This window comes from Amblyomma americanum, chromosome 10, assembly GCF_052857255.1.
Source record: "Amblyomma americanum isolate KBUSLIRL-KWMA chromosome 10, ASM5285725v1, whole genome shotgun sequence".
Taxonomy (NCBI): Eukaryota; Metazoa; Arthropoda; class Arachnida; order Ixodida; family Ixodidae; genus Amblyomma; species Amblyomma americanum.
In genome coordinates, this window is record NC_135506.1 from 106,991,793 (window position 1) to 107,019,074 (window position 27,282).

At 44.3% G+C, this 27,282-nt stretch overlaps 1 protein-coding gene across 1 annotated transcript in view; it reads left to right on the top strand.

Annotated features, from left to right (window-relative positions):
• Nucleotides 1-16,837, top strand: part of LOC144106342 (putative sodium-dependent multivitamin transporter) — a 76,073-nt gene extending 59,236 nt beyond the window's left edge. The window contains exons 13-16 of the mRNA XM_077639114.1: nt 2,819-3,036; nt 11,518-11,621; nt 12,054-12,148; nt 16,261-16,837. Coding sequence (XP_077495240.1) covers nt 2,819-3,036; nt 11,518-11,621; nt 12,054-12,148; nt 16,261-16,350 — 507 coding nt within the window. The 3' untranslated portion in view covers nt 16,351-16,837. The remainder of the gene's footprint in view (nt 1-2,818; nt 3,037-11,517; nt 11,622-12,053; nt 12,149-16,260) is intronic.
• The last annotated feature ends 10,445 nt before the right edge of the window (nt 16,838-27,282 follow it).

Below are 27,282 nucleotides of genomic sequence, written 5' to 3' on the forward strand. Positions count from 1 at the left end.
AACCTCACCGCAGCTGAGCTTACGCAATAAAATGAAATTTCCTATATGTGCCGCCCCGACAAATTATTCTTAGTCCGCATTGCATGTGAGTGGGCAGGTGGGTTCACGATGATTTCTTTGCAAATCTCCTCCATGGGAGCGGTGATGCTGTTAAGTGGCATTACGAAAGGCTTGCGTTGCTGCCTCTTGCGCAGCGCAGGTCTGACAGAGGTGAGTAATATGAAAGAAATCCTCATACAGATAGAATTTTCTATGGGGCTCTCAATTTTGTTGTTACAAACTTACTTTAAGCTCCTCCATGTTTCGTGTGTAATGTAGAGCCTACGTTCAAGTTGGACGGCCTCAGTCGGCAAGAATCACGGTTTCATATTTTAGCCCTCAGACCACCTCAGTTCAGTTTCATCCATGTGTTGTACTGCCCTCTGGCATACGCTCTTCTTTCTACACTTGTTTTTGTCTAAAGCCGTTTGCTGAATGAGATTACATGGAAGCTTCGTCCTATAGCACCCTACAGTCGAACAATGCCTCATTGTTTCATTTTTGAAGACGTAACTGGAGAATCCGGTAATATTTGATGCAGTAAGGAGTGCTTTGAAAATAACAGACGAGATGCAGAGATACAACGCAAAAAATGAGTCTAGATCATTTAAACAATTGTTGGTGGAAGAGCAAGTCTGGTTTTAGGAATAGAATGGCAACATCACTAGTAAAACCAGCAATCTGGCCCGTTGCGTTGGGTGCGGCAATACAAGTGCTCATAAAAGGCTTATTCTATTGTACTATTCTTCAAAATTGTGGTTTACTGTTATCATCAGCGTTTACTCATATAATAATAATCATATTTTAGTATCCCTTCTGGTCCCCTAGTGGCGTACTGCGCCAGGTGGCTGCAAACAATAATACAATTTGGAATTCGATATGTAAGGCTGACCAAGAGAGCGAACAAATTTTTTTAGATGGTATTACATAACGGCAGAAAAAAACATGAATACACTGTTGCCATTTCACAATACTGGGCGGACCAAAACCTGTGCACAAAAGCGCATGTAAAAAGACAACAAATAATTCTTAAAATGTAGAACTAATGGTGACCTGGTAAATCAGAAGGAACAGGCAGAACACATAAATTGCGGTTATTCATAAAGATGATCCATCAGTACGATCCATCAGTAAACTCCAGAATTTAGTGGAATCGTAAGGACGCTTTGTGGCCGGTGGTAGCTTATCCGTTTATTTATTTATTTCATTATTATGAGCTGTCCACGAAGAACCATATGTTATTTAAAGTGGTGCAGACAGAGCAGCGAAAGAGAAAAGTACACATAAAAGAGTAAGAAAAGAATAACTAAAGAGCGATTAAAACGCACTACACGATGACAGTGAGAATGAATTATGGAAAGAGTTTAGAATCGAATGATGACTATATGCACCCAAAGAGGTGCTCACTGCCAGCTATTGAAAAATCTATGACAAAAAGCTATAGCTTTGGAACCATGCAACTGTCATTGGCTCTCTATAGAAAAATATATCCTCTTGGATCTATGGCTATAGATAGAAGTAGGGAGGTTTATAGCAATTGGGGATAAGGCCTGTAACCGGCCATAGGAAATTTTATATGGGATATCAGGACCACTTAGTGCAAGACGTTATACGTACCCATTATTCGCACAGTGAGGCATAATTCGAACGTTTAAATTTGAGATACACAGCTTTGTTGCATGGACAGTACACGTATCCTATGCATGAGGAAAGATTCTAGGTGCATACAGTCAACGAGTTCGTGAGCGCTTGAAGAAAACGACATTTTCCAGTGACCACCATCTGGTTTCCAAGACAGTCAATCCCAAAGCGATCAGGGCAGACTTTAATTGTCTCGGGCAGCAGGTAAGCAGGCCCCACAACCCACGGAATTCCTAACAAACCGTTTCTGCATATTTTCGAGGCCAGACGGAGGATGGCAAAGGATTTTTGTCGGCCTCAAATGCTAAGGCAATGTAAGAGAGGATATGACTGTGATATTTATTTTCTATTATCTTTAAGCACCTGATCACTCTTAAGTTCAATGAGATTTGCAGCCATGCAACGAAGATGGCGTGCTCTCTAAATGAAAAACAAAATAGGATATATTTATCAGGTCATGTGGCTAGAGGCACGACACAGTGGTGATATTGCTTCCCCAGAAACGGGGTGCCCTGCCACCTACCTACTTATAAGACATGTAAAGGCTATTAAAAAAGCACCTGCTTATAATATACAACACTAGAATTCAGCGGAACTGACAGCACAGCAAGTTGAAACTTTGCTCTTAAGCCGGCATTCAGGGCAAAAGCATATGCGCATTCAAAAAGAAATAAGGAATAGTTTATGCTGCTCAACAATAATACAGCTTCAAAGTGGCAGACTTCGAATTTCATTGGAGATCTGTTCTCCATACTTTACCTAGTTTTTAGAGAATTTTAAAGGTCGAAAACACATCGCCTTCTTTTGTGCAGAAATTGAAAACAGAAGAAGAAATTCTGAGGTTAGGCAGACCTTCCACTCAGTTACACTCAGCCATCATATGACTGAAGCTGTGATTTTGCCCTTATGTTGTTCTAAACATCGTGAGTTTAGATTAGGGTCGCAGCATGTCTTTCTCATTCGCTTTGCTGGCGTATTGGTACAACGTATGAAAATGCCTAAATGTCAGCGATTTTATGTATACTGTTTTAGCCTATCTTGAATTCATGTTGGGGCAATTATTGCGCTCTTCTCAAGTCCCTGTTTAAAAATCAGCTAAAATCCAAGAATGGGCAAAATCTGTGGTTCTTCGTCGCAGGGTACCGCAGTGGCAACGTCACTCGTCTTCGTACTTGTCCTCTGGCAAACCGTGGGCAGAACATTGTCCGGAGTGGAGCCAATCAGGATGAACACCACGCTCCTCCGGTGTGCCCTCAACGCAACCGAAGCCTACTCGATCTCTAATGACATTGGCGCATCTAAAGAGGACTGCATCAACAATGACACTTGTGCCATGCTTGGGCCGTATGAAGTGCCGTGAGTACAGCAGCAGTATTAGCAAAAGCCATCCTCAGTGTGCTTACATAGGGCTGCACAGGACGAAAAACCAATGTAATACAACCGGTAAGGTTACGCTCAGTAAAGGCCGCATTTGTCATAACCGCTCAGAACTTGGAACATCGGGGCTAGTGAGTTAAAGGATCCTTGACGGAAAGACAGAAAAAAGGTATTTTCATAGTGCTTATGTCATTCTTTCAACGTTCTTAGGTCATTGAATCCTGTAACGTGAGAAAAAAAGGCGGATCAAAGATATAAGTTTCAGCTAAGATAAGTTTTATACTCTAATCATCCAGTTAGGATGCACACTCGACAGTGATAAATTTTGCGAGAAAGGATACAATTTTTAATAAGGTTTAAACATAAGGCTAGGCCTTTCAGGCTAAGTTCAAGCCCTAAATAACACATATAAAATTTTTCCTTGTAAACCTCTGAGATGTTGAAAAGATACTAAATCAGGACGTGCAAAAAGCTCTAAACTCTTCTCAGTACACCTTTGCTAGTAAATTACTGAAGCTTCTAGTTGTCGCAAATTTGTACCGCGTCCCTTACTGCCGAAGCGGAACGCTATTGCGTACAGGTTCGAACAAGACAGCAGTAAGCGAATAAAACAAAATAAAACGAAGCTGTATTTACAATTTAAAGGGAAAGAGTCAATAAGAAACAAGCAGCAAGAAAAACGCACACTCAACCCGCGTCCAACACTACAATTTAAATTGAAGAGTTCGCCAGATGTGCAGCGTCCCATGTGAATCGGGGGTGCCTTGCGGGTTGATCAACTGCAACTCGTCACTGGCGTTGCGTCAAAAGAAGCGACGGAAGAGAGCCAGGTGGTAAGGGGCGGAGAGCAACACAGGAATACGTCGATGGTCTAACAGACCGAAGAACTTCGCAGCAGCAGGAGATGCGTTGCTACGACCCGTCGACGGCGTCCCGAAATGTCATAAGCCTATTACAAGCTATCCAAGAGAGCCTCTCGGCAGCACAGACACTCAGTCCATAGGCTGCCAAGTCTACTTTTGAAAGGAAAGCAGGAGGCTTGCGTCGGTGACCCAAGGGAGGTCCACGGCAGCACGGACCCAATATCCAACGGCTGCCACCTCCACGCTTGAATGATCCGACCTCCACTTTGATGTCTCCCTTCACACCTTGGTTTTCTGACACGTCAGCTCTCCGCTCCTCGTGCTCGCCACGCTCTTCGTCGCCGCCGCCTCGCACTCACGATTCGCATGCGTACATGCGCAACGCTGGGCTGGCACGTGCAGCGCTCCGCTGTCCAACGCACCACTGTCGACGCATCGCGTTCCAAAATCCCCGGATGATTTCGTGTGCACATCACACAGGTGCTTCAAGCTCAAGGTGTTGGCGAAACTGTTTAATTCACATATTCAGGAAAGAGAGATTAACTTGATCAGGATCTCTACTCTGGCATTTTGTTGGCTGGTGCTACCGCGTTGTCATAGTCGAGGAGCCAGACTTGGTCCTCTGTCGTTGGCTGAGAAATGCGCCCGGATTGGGAATGGGCCTGACAGGCCCGGACCATATAATTATATTGAATGTATAGGAGTGGTTGAAAGCTCCAGATTCTTTGCATTATCGTCCTAATCAGCAGAAGTGGCAATCGAGGCACCAAGTGCACTGCTGCGCGGAGCATCAAAAGATAGATTGGCCCAACACCTCCCTCTGCACTATCGAGTTTTACTTAACAGGGCTTTCATACCGAAATGCTTTTCAATAAATTTGAACATTCGACCCTATGAAGGCCCTGTCATAACTCGAAAATAGTTTTTGCCGCTAGTTCTAGTAAGCATTATTCTTGTGTATTCAAAACTCGCTGCCACCGTGGCAAGGTGCTCTTCTTCGTGAGTCTGCTGAGCAAAAGAACACGGAATAAAATCGGGGCTTTCAATTTGCCTTATTGCCATTGTCCTGACAGCATCTCCCGCAGGTTTAGAGGGCGCAGAGGTAAGTCCTGGGCACGCCAGCCGCATTTCAAGGAGCCGAAATGCAAAAGGGGCCAGCATGTGTACAATGTGAGTGCATGCTAAAGAACTTCAGGTTTTAAAGATTAATTATTTCCTTAGCAATATGGTGCTTCTTTTTCTGTTCCATATATAAATCTCTCCTTCACCCCTTCGCTCACGGTGCAGTTCAGGTGTCCGCCGAGAAATTAGTGGCTGCGCTTTCCGTTTTTTAATAAGGAAGCCACGCAAACACGCACACAAAAAGGCACCACAGTACTGTTCTCACCAGAGTGACGCGTCCTGCGGGTTTACTGGAGAGCGGCTATCGTCGTAAAATGCATCACGCTTTGCGTCTTTCACTGCCGAATACTGGTTGCGCTTTAGTGCGAAACCAGTTTGCCCGAAGTTTACTTTTCTGACTGCACTTTTCTTCCTTTGAAATACATAAAGAGATCAAACTATTGAATAACAAAGCGGCAGTGTGCAATATGCGTTTTCCAGAGCCTAGTTCGGACGACTGCTCTGTGCAGGGTTAACTAAGGGTTAAATAGCAACTGGGTAACCCAGCCCAATTGACTGTAAAGTCGTCGCTTCTTGCTCTCACTTGCGCTTCTGCGGTTCCCAAACAGGCCCCTACGGAAGTTTTGTTTGATTATCTCAATACAGCCAGTTGAGTTTCCCCTTCCGGTGGCGATGAGAGGAAACTACTTGATGATGAAATCGGGATTTCTTGATGACCCGGTGGTTCTACTCGCAAACATTCACATTACTCAAGGAAAGGAGATGGTTAACTACTTATTTACAACATAGGTAAAAAAACGAGAAGAAAAAAAGCAAGGAGAAAACTATTTACATGACTAAATCGTGGATCAGACGAATTCAGCCCCCGCTCAACCCAGAGCACTTGGTTTTAAACCCTCTGTCTCCGCCCTTAGCGGGGACAGCAACCAATAAGATAACAAACGGCCCATCTCGCCAATCAGTGGTTAGGGAAAGGAAAATAAGGTCCGCCCACTGATCAGAGATTGGGGAAAAAGTTCTGATTAAAACATTTGGGAAGGAGGTTTCAAATAACCACACAAACAACACAAATGCGACTTCCGCTCCCCACGCCACCCACGGCACCACAGATGCTAGAAACATGTGCCGATGAGGCGATGGCTCAGGTTGTTGACAGCAACAAAGAGAACACAGTCGTTAAGGGAATAATCCGTTTCCTGGTCACCCAGCACTCGGTCTCCACCCAGCTGTATCTCTCCCGCATCGCCGAAGTCTCGTCACCCCTTGACGACGCACACATGTCGACAGCTGTATCTGGTTAGGCTTTTTCAAGGCGGATTATGCCCGAGGCGGCGCGGGTAAACAAGGACGTCCGCTGCAAGACGGAGGAAGTAGGGACCAGACTGCTCCCTTTGATGCGGCACGCGACGCCGACACTGGCGCGGCCTTTCTCAGTCTTCGTTCGAAGAACGGTCAGCGAACTCCACACAGCCTCTGCCAAAAATATGGGGAAGTTTTTCGTTCTTTGGCCGTCGCCATAGTACACGAACTCGCTGGGGCACTCTCAGTGAGTCATACCCAAATCCGAACACCAATCATCCATCGCCTCAACGGCTTGCTGTGAAAATTATGATCATCATTCTGAATATACTGTTTCTAAAACTGCGCAGTTGTTTCCAAACAATTTTGTTGGTACACAATCTCCTATCTTATCAACCGCACTATATAAATAAATTTAAATAAAAAATGAAAGAGTGATTACGCCTGTGGCAAAGTGCATGACCATCGCTAGCTGATTGGCTTTTTGGCCTTGCTTTTTTAAATTTTTGGCTTGATTTGGGAGTGTACAATTACTTGTGACTGCTGGCTTATGTTTCCGCGCCCTTGAATTTTCATTTCTTTTTCTTGGCATTCTTGCCTGCTTGCATGGGCGACACTCCAACGGCGCTGTAAACTGGAGTACCGGATAGTAGCACGTGACAATAAAATTATAACGGTGCTCAGGCTGTTCTCCTAACAACTCTTGATTTGATTTAATTTAGGGGGTTTAACGTCGCAATGAGACTTAGTCTACGAGGGACATCATAGTAAAGGGCTCCAGAAATTTTGACTACCTGGGGTTCTTTAACGTGTACTCACATCCCACATTATACGGGCATTTAGAACTTCGCCTTCATCGAAACTCGGCAGACGCGGCCGGAATCCAACCCACGTCTTTCGGGTTAGCAGCCGAGTGCCATAAGCACTGAGCCACTGCGGCGACGAAAGGAACTCTTGTCGTAGCACATGAAAGAATAGAGAAACAAGAGCCTACTTAAAAATCATGTCGCTTGTCCCATGGCAGGAGTGAATTCGTTGAATGACATGTCCTAAGCTATCCCAATTGTAATAAAAGAATGTCTTTTTTGGGGGAAGACTATAAAACGTTTACAGGCATTCATTCATAGAACGCCGACGTGGAAAGATATGCGAGTTCCCGCGAAAAAACCTGTTGACATAAAGTGTTGACAAATCATGGGTAACTGTTTAAAGACATAATGACGAGTTAAAAAGACATCATGTTGCAATGGAAACTTCTCTGTATAGTTTACACTGAGATGTTCTAACCACTTGCAGCACTACTTGGTAATTAAGATGTGCTCTGATTATGGCAGTCAATGAATCAAATTTATTGTAACTTATTAAAACGCATGCATTAAATATACATGGTTGTGAAAGATTTATCCACGTATGAGTAGAACATGCTAGTCGAAAATTCGGAGATCTGTCAATTAAGCAGACTCATTAGGCACTAAGCATGCTGTGTAGCACAGAAGATATTTTTAGGCGTTTAGCTCTAATATTTTCACCCATTATTACTGGCTTCTTTGATTAGAGAAATAAGCGTGCGACCTCTGAAGCTCTTGAAAAGCCGCTTGCCTAATAGTAATTGAGCTAGCTTGCAGTTTTATTTTTCTCTGGTATAGTGTATCCTATCACCTACGTTTATTTTATTTTTCACTGATTAGTGTTTCTGAGGCGGTGCCAAACAATTTGGTATCGCCTTTTATTAATAACTCCACCTACTTATATTCTGAATGAGTTGTGTACTCCTGTTTACTTTGTTGAGCTTCTTCAGGTTTAATCTATATAAGTTACTCAACAGTTTATCATTTCATCCAGGTCTAATACTTTTTCTTGAAGGGATAAAATCCTTAATGCCTAGCAGGTTCACTGCACTATTCATAGAGGTTTACAAAATATGCAGTAAATTTAGGAAGACCGGTGTGTAAATGATCAGTTTTTGCAACCATGTCAATTTGGCCAAAATTTCTAATCATGTATACCACAAAACCTCGCCAGCAATATGAAGGTAATATTTAAGTTTGGGCTCAAAACATAATGCATCCAAAAACTTTGACCGGGGCAGCATTTGCACAAAAATTATTATCAAAGTCTACAGTTTGGTAGTTGGAAACGATTGAAAAAAACGCTACTCAGTTTTAAAAACTGCTAGGACATTTAGTTGCTTGAAAAATTCCTTGCTTCTTACACACAATAGAAAGGGTAAAAGAAAAATATTGCACCATGAAACCTTATCTCTTTAATATTATTCAACGCCACGCAGTCTTAAAAAGTGACAGGACATTTCATTTCTAGAAAAATAGCTTGCTTCTGACACGCAATAGAAAGGGTAAAAGAAAGATGTTACACAATGAAACCTTATCTCCGTGATATTATTCAACGCCACGCTGTCTTAAAAATTGATAGCACCTTTCATTTCCGGAAATATTGCTTGCTTCTTACACACAATAGAAAGGGTAAAAGAAAAATATTGCACCATGAAACCTTATCTCTTTAATATTATTCAACGCCACGCAGTCTTAAAAAGTGACAGGACATTTCATTTCTAGAAAAATTGCTTGCTTCTGACAAACAAAAGAATAGGTAAAAGAAAGATGTTACGCCATGAAATCCTATCTCCTTGATGATATTCAACACCACGCGGTGTTAAAAAGTGATAAGACATTTCATTTCTAAAAAAATTGCCTGCTTCTGACACACAATAATAAGGTTAAAAGAAAGATGTTACACCATGAAACTTTATCTCCTCGAAAATATTTAGCACCACACAGTCTTAGAAAGCGAAAGGGAATTTCATTTCAAAAAAACCTGCTTGCTTCTGACACACAATAGAAAAGGTAAAAGAAAGATGTTACACCAGGAAACCTTTTCTCCTTGATAACATTCAACGCCACGGAGTCTTAAACAGCGATAGGACGTTTCAATTCTAGAAAAACTGCTTGCTTCTGACACACAATAGAAAAGGTAAAAGAAAGATGTTACACCAAGAAACCTTATCTCCTTCAAAATATTCAAGGTCAGGCAGTCTTAAAAAGTGTTAGGACTTTTCATTTCTAGGTAAATTGCTTGCTTTTGGCACACAAGAGAAAGGGTAAATAAGAAAGATGACATACCATGAAACCCTATTTCCTTGAAAATAATCAACTCCATACAGCCTTAAAAAGTGATAGGAAGATTTATTTCAAAAAAAATTGCTTGCTTCTGACACACAATAAAAAGCATAAAAGAAAGATTTTACACCATGAAACCTTCTCTCCTTGATGATATTCAACACTAGGCAATCTTAAAAAGTGATATATTTCATTTCTAGAAAAATTGCTTGCTTCTTACACACAATAGAAAGGGTAAAAGAAAAATTTTGCACCATGAAACCTTATCTCTTTAATATTATTCAACGCCACGCAGTCTTAAAAAGTGACAGGACATTTCATTTCTAGAAAAACAGCTTGCTTCTGACACACAATAGAAAGGGTAAAAGAAAGATGTTACACCATGAAACCTTATCTCCGTGATAATATTCAACGCCACGCAGTCCTAAAAAGTGATAATACACTCATTTCTAGAAACATTGCACGCTTCAGACACCCAATAGAAAAGGAAAAAGAAAGATTTTAGTCTAGGAAACATTTTCTTCGTGATGATATTAACGTCAGAAAAAAACATAAAACTCATTTATGATTGGGCGTTTTCAAAGCACTCACTTGTGTCCAGGAACCAGCGGATAAATGTACGGACACTGTCCGTGTGTTCTTCAGTCAGCATGGTGGCCCATACAAAGACATAATTGTATAATTTGTTTGATATAACGTCATGATTTGTGTGAAGGCCACTTTTATCTTTCGTTTGCGGTCGCCTCCAACACAAGCACTGTTGTTGAGACGAGCAATGAATTCTGGATAACGTGGGCAGCGCAGCCCATGCGGAGATAGAGCAGGTTTTTTTTCTGCTTGGCTCTGTGGACCTTTCAATATCTGTTTTTTTTTTTGGCGTGCCGCCTCTGCACCGCGCGCGGGTGCGCGCGCTTCGTGTCTCCCTATAACCGAGCCTTAACTTTCTGGCATTAAAAGTGTCTATTAGCATTCCTCTATTTTGCCAAACCAAACTCTGAGCATGCATTTCAGAATAGCTTTTTTAATTTGTAAATTCCAACTAGCAGTCAGCGGAATGAGCCTAATTTGTTTTGCGATAATTCTTGCGGAGTTTTGTCATGGAAGACAGATTCTGATGCGGTAAAGACATTTGACATGCCGAGAACTACAAGATTTGTGGTTTGCACGGACACTACAGAGAATTTTCTGGATTCCATTGAGAGTTACATTTCATCGTTCTGTTGCGCAGACCATCGTTTTAACATTCGTTATATTATTGTGAAGTGTGTTTAGGTGCACGCGTTATTTTCTCTTTCTATGCTTTTTTAAGATAGTATTTCCACTCTGTGGTATTAGCACAACAACTTGTTATTCATCATAGCTATCCCCCACATCTCATTCACTGTGGCGAACGAATCCTCTTCGATGTCTGCGCAGAAAAGAGAGCTTGCATGAAGAAAAGTATTTCAATGCTAAGAAAGGCACATGCTTGTACGAGAAAAAAAACGTATCAGCTGTCAACACAAAATAAGAAGCATTAACAGAACTAATCAGAAAAGACAAGGTGCATCGTGAGCAATCTCTAGCCAGTGATCTCGAGAATTTAACTGATGGTACTGTGGGTAGGCAGCCTATTTATTCTAAGGACGAAGAAGAGTGGTGTCCGTGAAGACAAGAAGGTATTCAGTAACCGATAGCTGTCGTATGGAAGGTGGGCTTGGAAGCTAGTAAGAGCTGCTTCAAGTTGGAGACTACCTCGAGGCAACTATTCGAATGGACGACATATGTCCCTTCAATTTCATGCTTCCAAGACTTTTTACCCGTTCTGTTATGGTGCGGGTGAGGTGTCCACCGAGATAGGAGACATTACTGCGCCATTTACTTTCCCAAAAAAACCAAAATTCATATCAGAATTGTGAAGCAACCTCTGTTAATAAGAAGCTTTGTTTCCAGCAAAAAAAGACATCTTAAACAGAGAACACAAACTTTCCAAATCCGAAGTGAGCAGTTCATGAGCAGTTCCTGAGCAGTTCATCTACAGTGAAGTTTTCCACTCTGTGCAGCAGCGAAAACGTGTTCCCGCTGTACCAGCTGTCCTCCTACTGGTGTTCACTCATGGCCATGGCAGCCACCGTGTCTCTCAGCCTCGTGCTCAGCCTTCTTTTCGGTGAGCTTGATGCCACACTCATTCTCCGCAGCTCCCTTTAGTGATGATCTTTCGGCTGTTCAGATCTTTGAAATGAGCCTGCGTGTATTAACTATCCCTTGCCATACAAAATATTGCTTCGTATTTGGGCTCTTTTTGTGTACAGCAGTACAGATGTGCGCGGAATAAACACCGTGCCGTGATTTTTCCCAACAGGATCGGTAGTGTGGGAGTTAAGAGCATCATGCATAGCTTGAGTTTATTTAACAGTTTTATTACTATCATTTAAATCTTCAAACGGCCCCAGATATGCCATTTCATTATTTGACTGTAAGCATATGCTTCGTCCTCGAGTTTAAAACACGCAGGCTTGTTTCCCTGCATTCAGTAAAGAATGGCAGTTGTGCTAACAAAACCTTTTCCCTCATTCATTTTCTACCCACATTCTCACAGGAGCAAAGCAAGAGCTGGAAGGAAACCTCTCGCTTGTTAGCCCTGTTTTCGTCCGCCTTTGGATATGGCTTGGCCTCATCCCTGACCATAGCAAGGTGGGTCGCATTTGTGCCTCACAGCAACAAGCGCCAAAGTCCCGGGCTGTCGTTATGTAAGCCAGTGTGAGTGGTTGTGATCTCCCGTGAGTCACTGTGGTGGAGACAATCACATGGGGTGTATGATTATGAACAAATTTCATTTCATGCTACAGCACCTGGTTCTGGAATCCGTACGTAAGCTACGTATTGGTGAAGTATAATTCTTACTAGTGCTGCTGCCAAAGGTGTGAAATCTAAAGCGAAGGAAGAAGTTACACGCAGACGCTCACCAAAGAAAGCCTGATGATAGGTTCCTGCGTACATGTACATTGTTTTCGGAATCTTGAAGCGCCAATCTTTCATCGGTAGCTGTCACAAAAAAAAAAAAAACGTTTTCAGCCACATTTTTTGTCGGTCCTTCTAGGAACCGATGCAGTAACGGCAACAGCGGTAGCAAGAATAAGGCTTTTCTCGAAAATCCACAGCGTTTGTAGATATTGGGGGAGGGGGGCGGTGATAATTGCGCGCATGTAATGTGTTACACCTGCAAACAAAATTAAAAACAGGCGTGCACAGAGCAAAGATGCGTTATCACAGTGCCCTCAAATTAGTGGTCGTCGATACCATAATGTCGAACGGCTGTAACTGATGTGCGGAGGGGAGCAGCGGCCGTGACGCCTAGAATGTCTGCGGTGGTGCTTGAGTATAGGATGCTGGTGTGAGCTTGAACTAAACGTGCGCCCCAATGGCTTCGTCCGTGGGAGTAGACACCCACGCCTATCGCAGGCGATAACTGTGACGTTCTTCTAGATTCTCATCTACAAGCTCTACTTCATACATTACTGGAGCAGGCGTCGTAGCAGGCTAGGAGCTTCCCTAGGGCCTACGCGAAGTCTTGTTTGTCGGCAGAGCCCACTAACTCGAAACCCTAGGGCTTGGTGGTGGCTGCAGAAGGCAGCCCGCCTCGCTCATGCCAGGCAGTAGCCTTGAGAGAGCAGAGCGGCCAGCACGAGCGCCATGTGTGTGTTCCCAAAGGGGAGCACAGAGTGGAATGCTCGTTTAACAGGATGCAAGCCACCTTACAAATTATTGTAGACGATATTTTTTTGCTTAAGTGTCCCTAGTTCACGGACGATGCACCCATCTCTTCTGCTACTCCACGGACAGTAATGAACAGTAATCACTCTATTATTAGGTAGGAGGTGCGGTTCTCTGGGAACCTCAATTAGCCCTCGTTCACGCTCTCAAGTATTCCCGCAAAGCGATCAAAATGCCATACAGATAGACTGCTGTAGTTGCCCCCGCCCCCGGTAGTATTTTGCCCATGGTGCGCTGAAACAGATCTGGGGCATGCACGTGCTGCAGGGCAAGTGACGGACTTCCTTGAGGTTCTTTATTGAGTTTATTGTTAGCTGCTCAATAGCGCAAAATTGCTGACACGCCTTTCAGGAAGGGCACACTCTGAATGCTATGTCAGGTGTGGAATTATTTTCCGCTCTAACTTTCCTCGTTAGGCTCAGCGTCTTTTCCTAGCACAATTGGAATGCAGCGGCAATTCAAGAACCTTCTCAAACAGCGCGGGAAGACAGGACAGACGAAAGAAAGAACAGGCAACAGAAGTTCTGAATAGCTACTGTGTTGCGGGTTAATAATAATAATTGGTTTTGGGGGAAAGGAAGTGACGCAGTATCTATTATGTTATCCTCGTTAGTACAGTGGTCAGTATCCACACCTGTGTTGCGGGTTATTTTTGCTGCTTGCCTTGTCTTGCCGCAATGTTTGACAATAAATCACTACCAACCTGCCCAAATCGCAGCCTTAATTGCCTGGATCACTATTTTGCATTAAGCGGTATGAAAACTGGCGACAGGTAAGCAACTGAAAACTACGTGATTAACCATCCAAAAATCTAGTAATGAAAGCTCTGAGGTCCGTGTTGACGAGGTTTGGACAAGTTAATCCTATGTCTAGAGGCCGAAACCAGTTTTGTGCAAGACTCATTATAGCGAAACAAGACATTAGTTGGAACTGGCAGACATAGATGCTTTTTCATTGACATCAAGCACTTCTTTCTTCCAGGCCGCAAGTTTCTTGTATCATTGGAACAGCATGACACGCTTCGCAATTCGTAGTCTTTTTTTATTTCCTAATGGCTGAGAACCGAGCTTTGGGACGCCATTGATTACTTGGCCACACAAGTAATCATGCACAGAGTTCACTTAATCAGGAAAGCCATGTAAGCAAAGCTGGATTTGCGGCTTTGTTAGTGGTTCGGCATATTCTGGACATGTGCTCATATACCAGCACAAACTAGAACCAAAGCCTTTCTATAATTTTCCGCCAGTCTGATGGTAAATGTTGAGAAATCAAAAGCAACTTCGGATGGGACGCCCACAAGCTGGTTGCCATGGGATGCCCTAGTTAAGTAGGTATTTTTTCGTGAAGCGGATTATTAACTGCATTTTGCTTAGTTTCGAAACCAACAATTGCCTCACTTCATGCTGTTCATTTTGCGCCCACCACTTCGAGCTCAAGGCTTTTCACTGTTGCTCTACTGACCTATTCATGAAACGGAAGTCTCTTTTCCGCTCCCTTCAGCTGTTTCAATACAATGTGTTACATTCCAAGTAAGAAGCGATAATGTGGGTGGGTGAAAAACGGATAAACAATTCTCTGGAAAAGCTCTCTTCTGGCCCAGCTTTCTGAAGGTGGGTATAGAGTATATTCAATACCCTTTACGTTTTGCTGGTCCTGATCAAAAAAATATAACTTGACTGCAATTAGAATGGCTCGGAAATGGTGGGGCTCTCTATGGCGTCGACCAGTGCCTATTCCAGGCTCGGTGGTTGCTGAGGCTGGAATAGGTTCACGGCCAGGGAATAGATTTTCTTGCTGTCAACGGCTAAGCAGCGCAGGCCCCTTCTCGGACCCTTCCTGAAACTTATTCGCACGGACTGGCTTGGAACGGTGAATTATTCACCCGGGGAAGACAATCCGCTGAATTCCATCTCATGATGCAAACAACTGAAAACCGCTCAGACGGTAGCCAAGACATTAGAAAAATAGAAAAAAAAGAAAAATAGAAGAAAAAGAAGAAAAATAGAAATGCAACAATGGTGTTTTCCCGACAAATATTAGGCGTTTATTTAGCTTCGGCTGAAGTGCTTGTGGGGGCACATTTCTTGTGCGCAACGTACTACCAAACAGGCCGTAAAGCACGCACATGGCTTAGCTGAGTTAATACACTTTATCTGCCATAGAAAAAGGAATGCGCAGACTCCACAGCCGTATTCAGCTCGACTTAAGGCTGCTTTCTGCAAATGCACTAAACATGTGACGTTAGTGCACGGGGTGATTATGTCAGTACTGAAGCACCCGAAAACAGACAGCTCCGAAAAACCGCAATTGAACTTCCCAACAAACCTCGGGGTATATGAAGACCACACTGAGCTACATAAATCAAACACGAACGTACAATGATTAGATTTTCCAGAATACCAGGGGTGACTGTAGTACGTTCGGCAAGTGCAATTATGTTTGCGTGGTGAAAACTGAAGTGTTGAGTTGTAATAGTGCCTTTATTTCGTTTAGGCAGGCAGCGTCCAGGCGTCGAAGTGAAATGAAAACTGATTTCAGTGAATTCCGCAAGAAATTCGCACTCGTGATCCGTCAAATGAAGTAAGCGTAGTTCGGTTTTCCCGGTACGATTATCGCAGTAAATCTCTGAGCACTTCACAAAGTTCAGCAATAGAGCAGCGCTCCGACAGAAGAATGTGCGCATACACCACAAGAGTACTTTATTTTATGCGCATAAATGATTTAACTCTAACAAGGCTCCTACTTCTGATTGTGATATGCCTAATCAACATTACAGAGAGCGAGATGTTTCATTCTGTGGCGAGTGCAAAAGCACTCCAATGGTGCCTTTGAATAAACAAAGTAATCCGCACGTGGTATTCCTGGCGTCGTAGGTTCATTGGATATTCCATCTGTCAGAAGCTATAAAACTAGAATGGGCGAAGGTGACACACAAGCAAGCTTTGATCGTCTTATATCTACTTATAATTGGCATTCACCTCTATAAATATTCAACGGGTACAATATCCACGTATTGTTCAATTTTTGTGCAGGAGGCGTTGGATGCCACCAAGCCTACGTTCAGCGACGACTACACCGAGGAAGAAGAATCTTCGATCCTAAAACTGAAAGAATTAGATTGATAAAATGCTTCGGCATCCAGTAAAATGTTCGCTGTTTGTGCTGGCAATCTGCATGGCAAGGAGGACAACCACAAACTGGTGCTAGGGTTGCGTCCTACAGTGTCAAATAATGTTTAATACTAATAAGAATGAACATTCACTGCGCGACTTTGACAGCCAGAATTTCAGTTTGCCAGTTTCACTCAAGTTAAATACGCAGTCTATGAAGCTTATGTTAACGAACACAAGCCTAAGATTTCTGCACACGCGCTTCTAGCTTGCGCGATTACAATACGTGCCGTTTGCGCTAAACATTCAAAATAACGCGAGAATTTCGAAGTTTCCGTGGATCCCGTTGTGAGCGAGTGCATAAAATTTAATGAATTAGGCTCCGTTCGCTTCCGGAAGTCTGTTGGGTCTTCTAATCTGGAGGATCAGTTCCTCTAGATCTGAGCTGGCGAGAAGTACTTTCCACTGATATGTTTACCTGGGCTTTGTGAGATATTGTATGTGATGAGATGTTCACTCCTATAATATGTGGTACAAGGTTGGTGTTCGCCGGCACCACAGCATATATCCCAAAAGCCTGGGGGGGGGGGGGGGGGTTCATCTTGTGTACTTTATGAAAGCATACGAAGGTGCCTGTCTGTAGCTTACGCAGATCAGTGGCCTCTTTAGTATTTAGTTTTCTGTTGAGTGAGGGCAGATCATGCGATTCCCTCTACACCAGTTTTATATCACGCAGTAGTCGCAGTCGTCGGGCGTTAGGTCATCTACAGCGAATGTGTTGAGGGGCCGGCAGATTGCGTATCCTTGGGCCGCTCTATCCGCATGTAAAATTGTTGCATTCCCTCAGTCTCCAGGTACACCAAAGTTATTGTTTAGGTCAATTCTACGTAGTCTCCTTCTTTGAGCTTGTTTAGTATGTGTACGTTCTTATCAAACTTTCTTCCTTGAAAATTCCTGCTTGCTGTTTGGGAAGCTGTCAAGATTGCCAGCGGTTCCCTTGATTTTATTCCCTCTTGTATTGCTTGTGCGGTGGTTACCTGATCCACTTTCGTGATGGAGCTGTGGGATGTCGACAAGCTAGAGATTATTAATCAACTGTGGTCGGTCGCCATTGCTACTGCTTTGTTAGCGTTGCCTGTATTAAATGTGAGGTCACTATAACGGGCGGCATGCATAAATTTGATGGCATTTTCAACGTCTTGAGCCCTCACCTGTCCCCTGCCGGAGTGGAGATTAAAAAGTATGTTATTAATGCAAAAGGCTTTCTTGGCTCACGAGTGGCGTGGAAGGAAGTTGTAGACAGAAGCTATAGACGGAAGTTGGAAAGGAAAATTATCCGCGCGAACTGGGAATCATAAATTCTCTGGTAAATAAAGCAAATGTGTAAAAGTTGATTAAGCAACAGCTCTAAAGCAACGTATATGTAAAGAAAGAAATAAAAAAATTGTAAAATAATAAATGAAATATAATATAAAAAAAGAAAAATGAAACACCAGAAATTGCAGAAAATAATAGAAAATGAAATATGAAGGGAGAATGACGACAGGAAATGCTTTCGCATTTATTTATTTAAGTACCCTATGGGCCCGGCTGGGCATTTTATAGAGGAGGGGGAGCAGATAACAATAATACACAAGGCTTCACTGCATGCATAATACACGCAGTTACCCTCTTAAGCAGACCTAGGTGCAATCCTGTAAATTTTGGGAATATGGATTGCCCGGCACGAGCTCCTGATGAAGCAAGATAGCTCTTCTTGTTTGTGGGCTTGAAGTAAAGCGTTGCAACCGAGTCTGTGGAATACTTGATTGCGTGTGGGTGCTTGGAAAACGCGATTATTCTGCGACATTACTTCAGCTCCCGCTTATTCGCCAAAGGTATTATGAAGTCGGAGAGCAAGAAGATTCTCACTCGGAGTGTTCTTTCGTAGGCTTAGGCAGTTTTGCACTCTCTTTTAATTACTCTATCTACTTTTTCCTTACCCGCGTTAGTTTTTAGCACAAGCTGTATGCCACCCTGTTAACTACTAGACTCCTCACTAGGCGAAGTGTATCACGGTCCTTCGTGTACCACCTTCTTTTTGTTACTCGTGCTAGCGTACTGTCGATATGTTCTGCTGTTGTATTGAGGCATGTGAGTTCACGGTGACATCTCTTACTATATTAGGACTACATATATAGAGCCCGTGCAGTCCCTTTCTTGGGTATGATGCCTGCGTCGATTTTATCTTCTATGCGGAAGCGATGGTCCGTGGGTGCTGCTCGGTTTACTTTCGCTTTCTATATTATCATTTCATAGTTGTCGCTTGAGTACTGGAGTACTTTTTGACGTGCGTATTCTTTTACTGTAGCAGCTGCTGTTTGGAGCAGTTCCTTCTTTTCGGCCAGGGAGCAGTTGGTTGACCATGCCGTGATAACAACGTAAAAAACATTGTCTTAAATTTACTTGTTCGAATGTTTTGGACTTTCTTGCCAAGGCCAATCACAGTATATTGTAGAGGGAGATGACAGCTCCTTGGTGGGCCCCTTGTTCGAGGATGAAAGGTTGCGGTTGCCAGCTCTTCGAGCTTTAGTTCTACTCTCCTTTGCCAAAGGGAACTTCGTACGCAACTGTATGGTCGCTTCCCGCAGTTGGTGTTGGCTTGTTGTCAAAAGCCCTTCAATACCTATGGCTAAATCAACGCGCTCGCTTGCACTTGGAATCCCAGTGAGTACGTTTTGTTTTAATTGGTGGGGATTTTTTGGGTCGAGAGCTTTGCTTGGAAACTATACCTGGAGTCCAGCATCTTCCAACTCATGTCCAGGTACTCATGTAGATAATGTTTACCACTCCTTCAGATTTTGAATAAGCAATATGTGACTGCAACGGCTGTTAAATTTTGTACCGCTAGTTTCTTCTTTCGCTTGGGCACCGTGATTAGTTTTACATACTTCTATTGTTCCGGTATGGTGCCCTTCGTCCTGTGGCCATTTATCGATTTTGTGACAGGAATAACGGCTGCGTTGCTTATGTTTGTGTTGAACGCATTAGTTATATTATCGAGCCCGTCTGCCATGTTGCGTGTCGAGCTTGCTATGGCCGCTCTGACTTTTTCAACCGTGATGGGCTCCTGAAACTCTAGGTTTTGGGTTCTCTTGTAATTTTCTTCATAAGGATATATATAGGTAAAGTCCCTGTAACACTTGAGAATAGAGCATTAATGATGTCTTCGTTTGTGTCGCAGAAGATGTGCAGTAGCCATTCCAGGAACTTTTGGCCTTCATCTTTGGTTTCCTATGGTCGTTAGATATAGTTAATGAGCACAGGAAGCAATGTATAGGTCAGGTGTTGTACTGAAAGATACTCCGCCAAAGTAGCCACCACGTTCGAGTAGATGCCACCGTGGCATCTACTTTAGCTTTAGGTAGTCAGCATGTTTGTATGTTGTGTACATTTTTCAAAATTAAAAGTGGTAGTTAAGAATAGCCAAATGATTTACGTGCTGCTCACTAGTGGCGGCCTACAGATGAAAATAGTTTCTGATGGCCAATAAAGTTGGGGATCTGTCAGAAAGGACAAAAGAGCATGGCTGCTTTGAAAAAATGATAGGTTCTTTGTGGTCAAATTTTAATTCTGAAAGCCGGTGTTTGGCGTACAAATGCATTTAGTGTGCGTCAAGAGCGTAGACCAAGACGGGTGTATACGTAAACAGGAAGAAGCAGTGATAGTAAACTAAATTTATTGAAGACAATGTACACATATATACCCGGTGGGCAACGGGTTCCTGCGACTGTTCTGAAGCTCGGCAGCAACTGTCTAATATCCGGACATAGCTCCCCTAAAGGGGCTGTCACAATAACGCGACATGACGCCTATGTGACGATGAGAGCGACGGTCGGCTGACTGTGTCTGTGGCAAAAAAAGATGTCACATTGGGCTGACAACGACACCAACACGACTGAGGACCAGATATCTTTGCAGTGTGACATGGTATTGATCCGGCGACGCCGACTGAACCAGTCTGACCACTGTTGACGGCTGGGTGTCCGTGAGATCGGCCGCCGAGTTAAACAGTCACCAAGCACGAACCTTATTCTGTATATGTCGTCGATAGAGAGTACATCTAAGCACTCATAAAAAATAGGCAGAGACAATTAAGGATGCTTAGGTGTAACAATGCGAAACAATTAGAGTGCTGAGTCATGATACGTTGTAGAATGCCAATGCATTATGACTGCGAGGCATGACTATACAAACTTTGTACCAACTCCATAGACCTTACGTTACGTTACGTTACTTGTAAAGTGCGGAGTCAATACTCATAAGTTCGTCATGCTTCAGGACTGTGTCAACGCGTGATAACTGCGCTACGCCTGAAGTGTTGTCATGATGCAATGCAGATTTATTACGAGCCATGATTCGTGAGAATGACTATGTGTCATGACTACGCACACCTTGTACAAGCTCTATACATCCCATATTACGCTACTTGAAAAATGTTAAGTCGCGCTACTTTGGAGAAGCGATGTATAAAACTACGTTCACAAACGCACGCGCGTATGGTATAACTTGGAACGCTGTACGACGAACAGCTGCATGACAATTTCGATATGAAAATAAATCTGAGACGGCATTTCATTCAAGGTGTACATACGTCGTAGGCTCGAATCACTGTCGCAAACGAGTCTCCAACTTGACTAGCACATGTAAGCTTTAGTAATCTTATGAGCCATCCTAAACGCAGCACGAACACACGGCTGGGTCACAATTTTCGAGCGGGTGTCAGGAAAACTGGCGCCACATGGAGGCCGGCCAGTGGCGAATATATATATATATATATATATATATATATATATATATATATATATATATATATATATATATATATATATATATATATATATATATATATATATATATATATAAGACCCGTAAGACATTTTCTGAATTGCCTCTTCACATCTTCACATCTTTGTCTGTGCGCCATATCGCCGCTTGATGCTGTCACTTTATTTTTCTTGTCATCGCTAGCAAAGAAATCTGCCGGCCCCTCAAGACATCTGCGAGAGGCCACCCACAACACATACTCCTCCGGCTTTTCTTAAGATGGCAATAGTACTGCTTGCGCATTAAAAAAGAAGTGTAATTGTTGCATGGCACAAAATAACCAGCGGCGAGATATGTAATATGTAGCATTCGAAAAGATATACGACGCACTGCAAGTCCGAAAATTGTTAGATGTGTTTGTAGTGCGCGTCGAAGCAGCGATGGGCTTTCATGAAGCATTTCCAAAGTGCAAAGAACAGTGCAAAAAGAAGGAAAGCGAGGTTAAAGAAGTCACGAAATGTGATAATCGTATGTGAAATTTAAAAGAAAAAAGTGAGCCTGCACCACTTTTTATCCTTCCGTGTTTGTTCGCAGAGCCAGCCTCGAGCTCCTTGATCCTCAAGTGTGTTTCTAGCTGGTAAATGAATGAGTGGCGGTGCTTTGCAGGCCCATTTAGAAGCTACGTGACGCATCACACAAGGTTTCTGGGCGAAAATTTCAATATATATCAATAATTGCGTGCATTAAAAGAGCGGAACCAAAAAGCGACCCTGCGCGGCCCTGCGAAATCTAGCAAAGGTTTTCCTGGTTACTGTACTGCAAGGCAGCGAGCGAAATATGAAATCTGGGGCCCAGCGTACTGCACATATAAGGACCCGTTGTACAAAAAATCAGATTCAGCATCCAGAGAATTATTGCTATCGTTCTGCCTCTAGAACAAGGTTTTGTCCCAGAGCTCGTCGCTTTCTTACTGCCTGTTATCGCTGCTGCACTGTTATTTAATTATAGGCAACCATCTAGCCCAGTCTTCGGCTCTACTGAATCTCATTCCTTGAATTCCTTGGCTATTTTATGGGCACTGAGCTGGACCCCAGAATCCTATTTCGCACATTGCCAATGCAGCATGGAGGTCGAGAATTCTATGGCTCTGCACTGCGCTGCAAAAATGAAAACATCTCAGTCATACCGCCAGCAAGCTTGACAGAAGCTTTAATCTACAGTTGGCTGCAAGCGTCTGCTGCCATCGCAAATTTCACAATTGATAAAAGGACATACCAGTAGAGAACCGCAGCTACTCACCTCATTCACATGATCGAGCCTGTCTTTCGGGGCATGAGTTATTGAGTAAACTTTAAGTGAAGAGGATGATGGCTGGAGCGCAAGTAGCCGGTCCCTAAGACCAGGGCTCCGGAGGCTCCTGACGACCTTCTGGCGATTAGAAGGAACGCTGCCTGGTGGTCGAGGGTGCGCTGGTCATCTTCGCCTTCCACAGCTTCAGGACCGCATAACGCGGCTTTAGACAGTGTGGTTTTTCGGGACATATCTATGTGATGGGTGTTAGGGTTGGAGTGTCGCCGCACTAAGAACATTGGTCTTCGTGAAGCTTTGGGTGTAGGCGATATAAATAGTGTAGGGTGGCACAGCTGTTGGTTTGGAGGCGCCATTGGAGGCAGGAGTCTTCAGAGGATAGGCAGGGATGAGGGAGAGGGTAGAGACGTCTATTTGGGTCTTTGATTTCGAGCCCGATGGAGAAGTGGGAGGATAGAGGTATAGGGCAAGTGGGTATAGCCCGCTCGGTAAGTATATATTCTTTTTTTTTAGTTTTGAAGTTTATTTTCATTTCAGTAAGAAATGAGGGACGTGAGACAAAAAGTGAATCTTAATTCACTGGACGGCGCTCGGGCCCCATTACATAGCAAAACAGTGATGTGTCGGTAATAAAATTTGGTGCAGTTACAATTTAGGCAGTACATCCCAGTATATTTACCGACATTGTAGCTCTTAATACGCATAGTTCAGTCTTTTTCTTGTTAAAGGTAAAGGCACAATATGAATGATAAATTTCATCAGCGAATAACAACAGTTCTACATAGCAACAATCCCGCAAAAAATTCAAAAGACTCAGGAGAAACACACTGCACGAAAACCAGAAAAATTACAATTGCGAGAGAAATAGTATTATTTTTGTATTTAAATTTTCAATATTAACTTTATTTTGGCGAAAACAGTTTAACAGAGTGGGCAGAGTATGCGCAAGCATTTGCTGGCCAAACGTCGTCCGCACGACAGGTACCGTGCAGTTATGCGCAGAACGCGAAGGATATGTTCGTGTAAGTGTTGTTAAATTGGCGATCGAAAGCTTTGTACTAAGCTAAGGTGCTCGCCCTGATGTTGCCATCAAGGCTCCGTGGCCGGGGACCCAGGTGATGACGCGGCCTTGGTGGTGACTATGTGCCAGGATGCGCACCGCCTGTCGCGGGACACGGTCACTTGTATACGCTCGACAGGCGGCTTGAGAGTGTGAATATGTGAGCGCTGTTGGAGCGTGTATCACTCATTTTTATGGCGGGGGCTATGGCTTGAAACCTGCCGCGGTGGCTTAGTGGTTAGGGCGCTCGACTACTTATCCGGAGTTCCCGGGTTCGAACCCGACCGCGGCGGCCGCATTTTGATGGAGGCGGAACGCTAAGGCACCCGTGTGCTGTGCGATGACAGTGCACGTTAAATATCCCTAAGTGATCAAAATTAGTCCGGAGCCCTCCGTTACGGCACCTGTCTCTTCCTTTCTTCTTTCACTCTCTCCTTTATCCCATCCTTTACGGCGCGGTTCATGTGTCCGCCGATATGTAAGATAGATGCTGGGCCATTTCATTTCCCTGAAAACCAGTCTTCAATTTTCCAATCGGTTCAGCAGCGCTTGGGTCTCGGGCTCGGCAGAGGCTGCCAGAAGTGGAGTGATGGTGTTGTCTACGGATACAGGAGAATGTCTGTCGGTGAGCATAGGAGGTGATGTCAGCGTAGACATAGGTGGAATTGTGCCCGTGCAGGCTTCTCAGACACAGGAGTCGAGCTCGCCTCCTGGCCTCTTGGAGTTCATGGTGCATGTATCTGGGGATGGGGCTCGGTTAAAGGTAGGTGAGGATGGTGGGGATTAGTATTCCTGTGAGGTCGAGTGTATGGGCTGCTTGGGGATCCTCGATGCGCTGTAGGATGGCCCGTCCCGCAGAGGTAGTGAGTAAGCGCGTGTGTTGGCAGGAGCTTACCGCATCTCAAATTTCAGCTAAGGTGAAGGTATCGTGGATGCCCAGAGTCACTAGTCGAGATATTGACGAGCACATGGTGAGTCAGAGAGCGGTTTTTAAAGGTGCGAGCCAATTGGTTGGTTTTGGTGAGGTGGAGGTAGAGAATGCTATAAAGAATGCATCTGATTGCAAGGTTCTTCGCAGTTGTTTTTTACTACAAAAATAAACCACGTAACGGAGTACAGGCTGGCTCATGCACTTGAGAAGCGTAGGTACGATTATCAGCTTATATGCTCTTTTCCTAAAGGATGAAATTCGTGATGGCAGTAGACGTTCGCAAGGAAGAAAAAGAAAAGTCCTCCTTGGCCTAGTGGGCAATGAAAAAGGCTCTCTATCTGACGGTCCCTGTTTTGATTTTGCTTGATAGAACCTGTTGGAACTTTATTTTTAATTTTAGCCCTTTAAAATATTCCTCCTCTCCTTTGTTTTGCTGCGAGTTACTTATTTTATTTTTTCTATCCCTGCCTTTCTGATCCAGAAACAAATACTTAATATATATTATAATCGCGAATGATAAGCAGCTTGTTTTAGTACGGTGGAATTTTTTTGCCGGAATTAAAATTAAACGTCCCGGATCATGAATTTCCTATAGCAGGGATCAAAAATAAAAAGAAGTGATAAAGGCAACGAACAGTATTGACAGAAGAAGGAGAGTGAGAACAAAAGAGGGCGAAGTCAGCAGAAGGTTTCTCTTGATGTTTTACTAGAGTAACATCGTAGCTGGTGGACCATCCGCATTGCGAGCGACACGACGCCGACAATCGGCCGCCTCTTCACGTCGGCACAGTGTGATATAGATGCAGACATCCAGACGACAGCGCGTCTGCAGACCAAATCGGCGTCGGTTTGAATAGTGTGAGAGCCCCTTAACGGACCCACCTGTAGCCCCTACCAGCTGGGCTTCCTCGAGGAGCACAAGTCCTCATCCATAGAGCGCACGTCGGAATTGCCTACACGCCGGACATTCTTGCTAAGTAGAAAAACTAGACTGCCAAGAGGGGACGATTGCATGATGCGCATTGTGATGCCTCGCATTTACCACGAAATATCTTGGTCAACATGCAACACAAGCCCGATTGCGACCACATATCACCTTTTGTTAGTGTGTGGCGGGCTACTACCAATTCGCGTCCAGCACATTACTCCGGTTATCCACTGCCAAAAAGACAGGATTATGCCCGGAACTCTGCTAGCCACAAAGACACGCTGCAACCCTTTCGGGCCATTGTGCCTGCTACCGAAGTAGACCGCAGCATGTGTCTTCGCTCCCGGCTTCCTGGTCTAATAGCCAGGCCAATGAGCCATCCTTTTTATAATAAAGAGTTTTAAACAATATTTGTTCACATGCAGCAGCGTGTAGCCGACTATGACGCTCGACATGCCGCTGCGCCGATCAGCGTCTCGTTCGGAGCGAGCACCCGTCAGGATCTTGCCGGTGTCGAAGAGCAAAAGCTGCAGCTGCGGCTGCATCACTTTCCTTCTGTTGCTGTGCTCCTACTGCGGACCTGCCACGGCATTCTTCCAGAAATTCCAGAGCCAGCCAAACGTGCTTTGCACTACCTTTGCCTTTGTTTTCTTCTTGTGGGGCGCGCGCTTACCTGTGATCATGTGGCCACGCGTGCCACCTCCAGTTTTAGTGCGTAACAGCGGGAGAAAAATATGCGCTGAACCATCGGATCACACCCACCTCCCTTTAAAGGCCTCAATAAGGCGGAGAAGCGCTGGCTTCTCGCCTCCATAGCAACACGATACTGTGCCTCCGGTAGTGCTTAGACATTTCAATTCAGCCTTTTCGGGCTAGTGTCCACACTCTGGGAAAGTGTGTGCGGACACGTACCACATCGTCTGGGCATGTCCTGCTACCTGCTTTCTTACCCCACTCCACCCGAGAGGACTGGGAGGCTCCCCTCGCAGCCTCGAGGACTAACGAGCCCTGGCAACAAGAGCCCAGGCCGCCGCGAAAGCCACAGGGGTCCCGGACAATGGATGCCTCCTAGCGATTGTGGCGGCCGTGTCCTTGAGGCCCGGTCCAAGCAATACCCTTTTGTAAATAGTAGAAATAATTGTTTTACACCACCACCACCTCCACCATCGGGGAATGTGGTCAACAAAGCGTTTCGCTCTAGCGTTAAAGTAAGGGGTAAAAATTGCAGGACCCTAAACTTCAAGAGTAGAACGCAACAGCGTGTTGGTGATGCCAGAGAGTCCACGGGACGCCATCGCCTGTTCGGCACGACGTCTTTGCCTTTAGAAAAATCGCTCGGAGTCTCTAGGTTGCCTCTTAAAACAGCGCATCCGCCGCTCGAAGAGATAACCAACAGTCTGCTATGATGCTGCTTCCTTAATTGAGCGTTGTGTGGTTCCGTTTTGATTTTGATTTTTGAGGAAAGGAAAGCGCCAGTAATTGTCTCACACATCGGTGGACACTTCAACCACGCCGTGAAGGGGAAAGTTTGTATTGAACGAGAAAACAGAGATCCCGTAATAGAGGTCTGCGTCTCGGCTGGCGACGCACTCTTTGAACACAAAAGCACACACAGGCGTGCATCACAGCCGCCTGGGCGGTATGGGTGCCACACCGCAGTGGTTGATAAAAGCACAAAACATGACGCACGCAGGTCCGGTCACCGCTGCCTGCGCGTGTGAAACCCGATAGGTTGTGGAAGGTTGCACCCAAGCTGCTTGCCCGCCGGGGAGAAACCATCGTGTTACCTACGGGCTCCACGTTCGGACCAGTTAACGTCTTCAAAGTTTTCGTCTGCCGGTCCTCCAAATTCAAATACACAACCCCTGTGCGAAGTCAATGCATGTTCAAGAACCTAAGGTGGCTGAAATC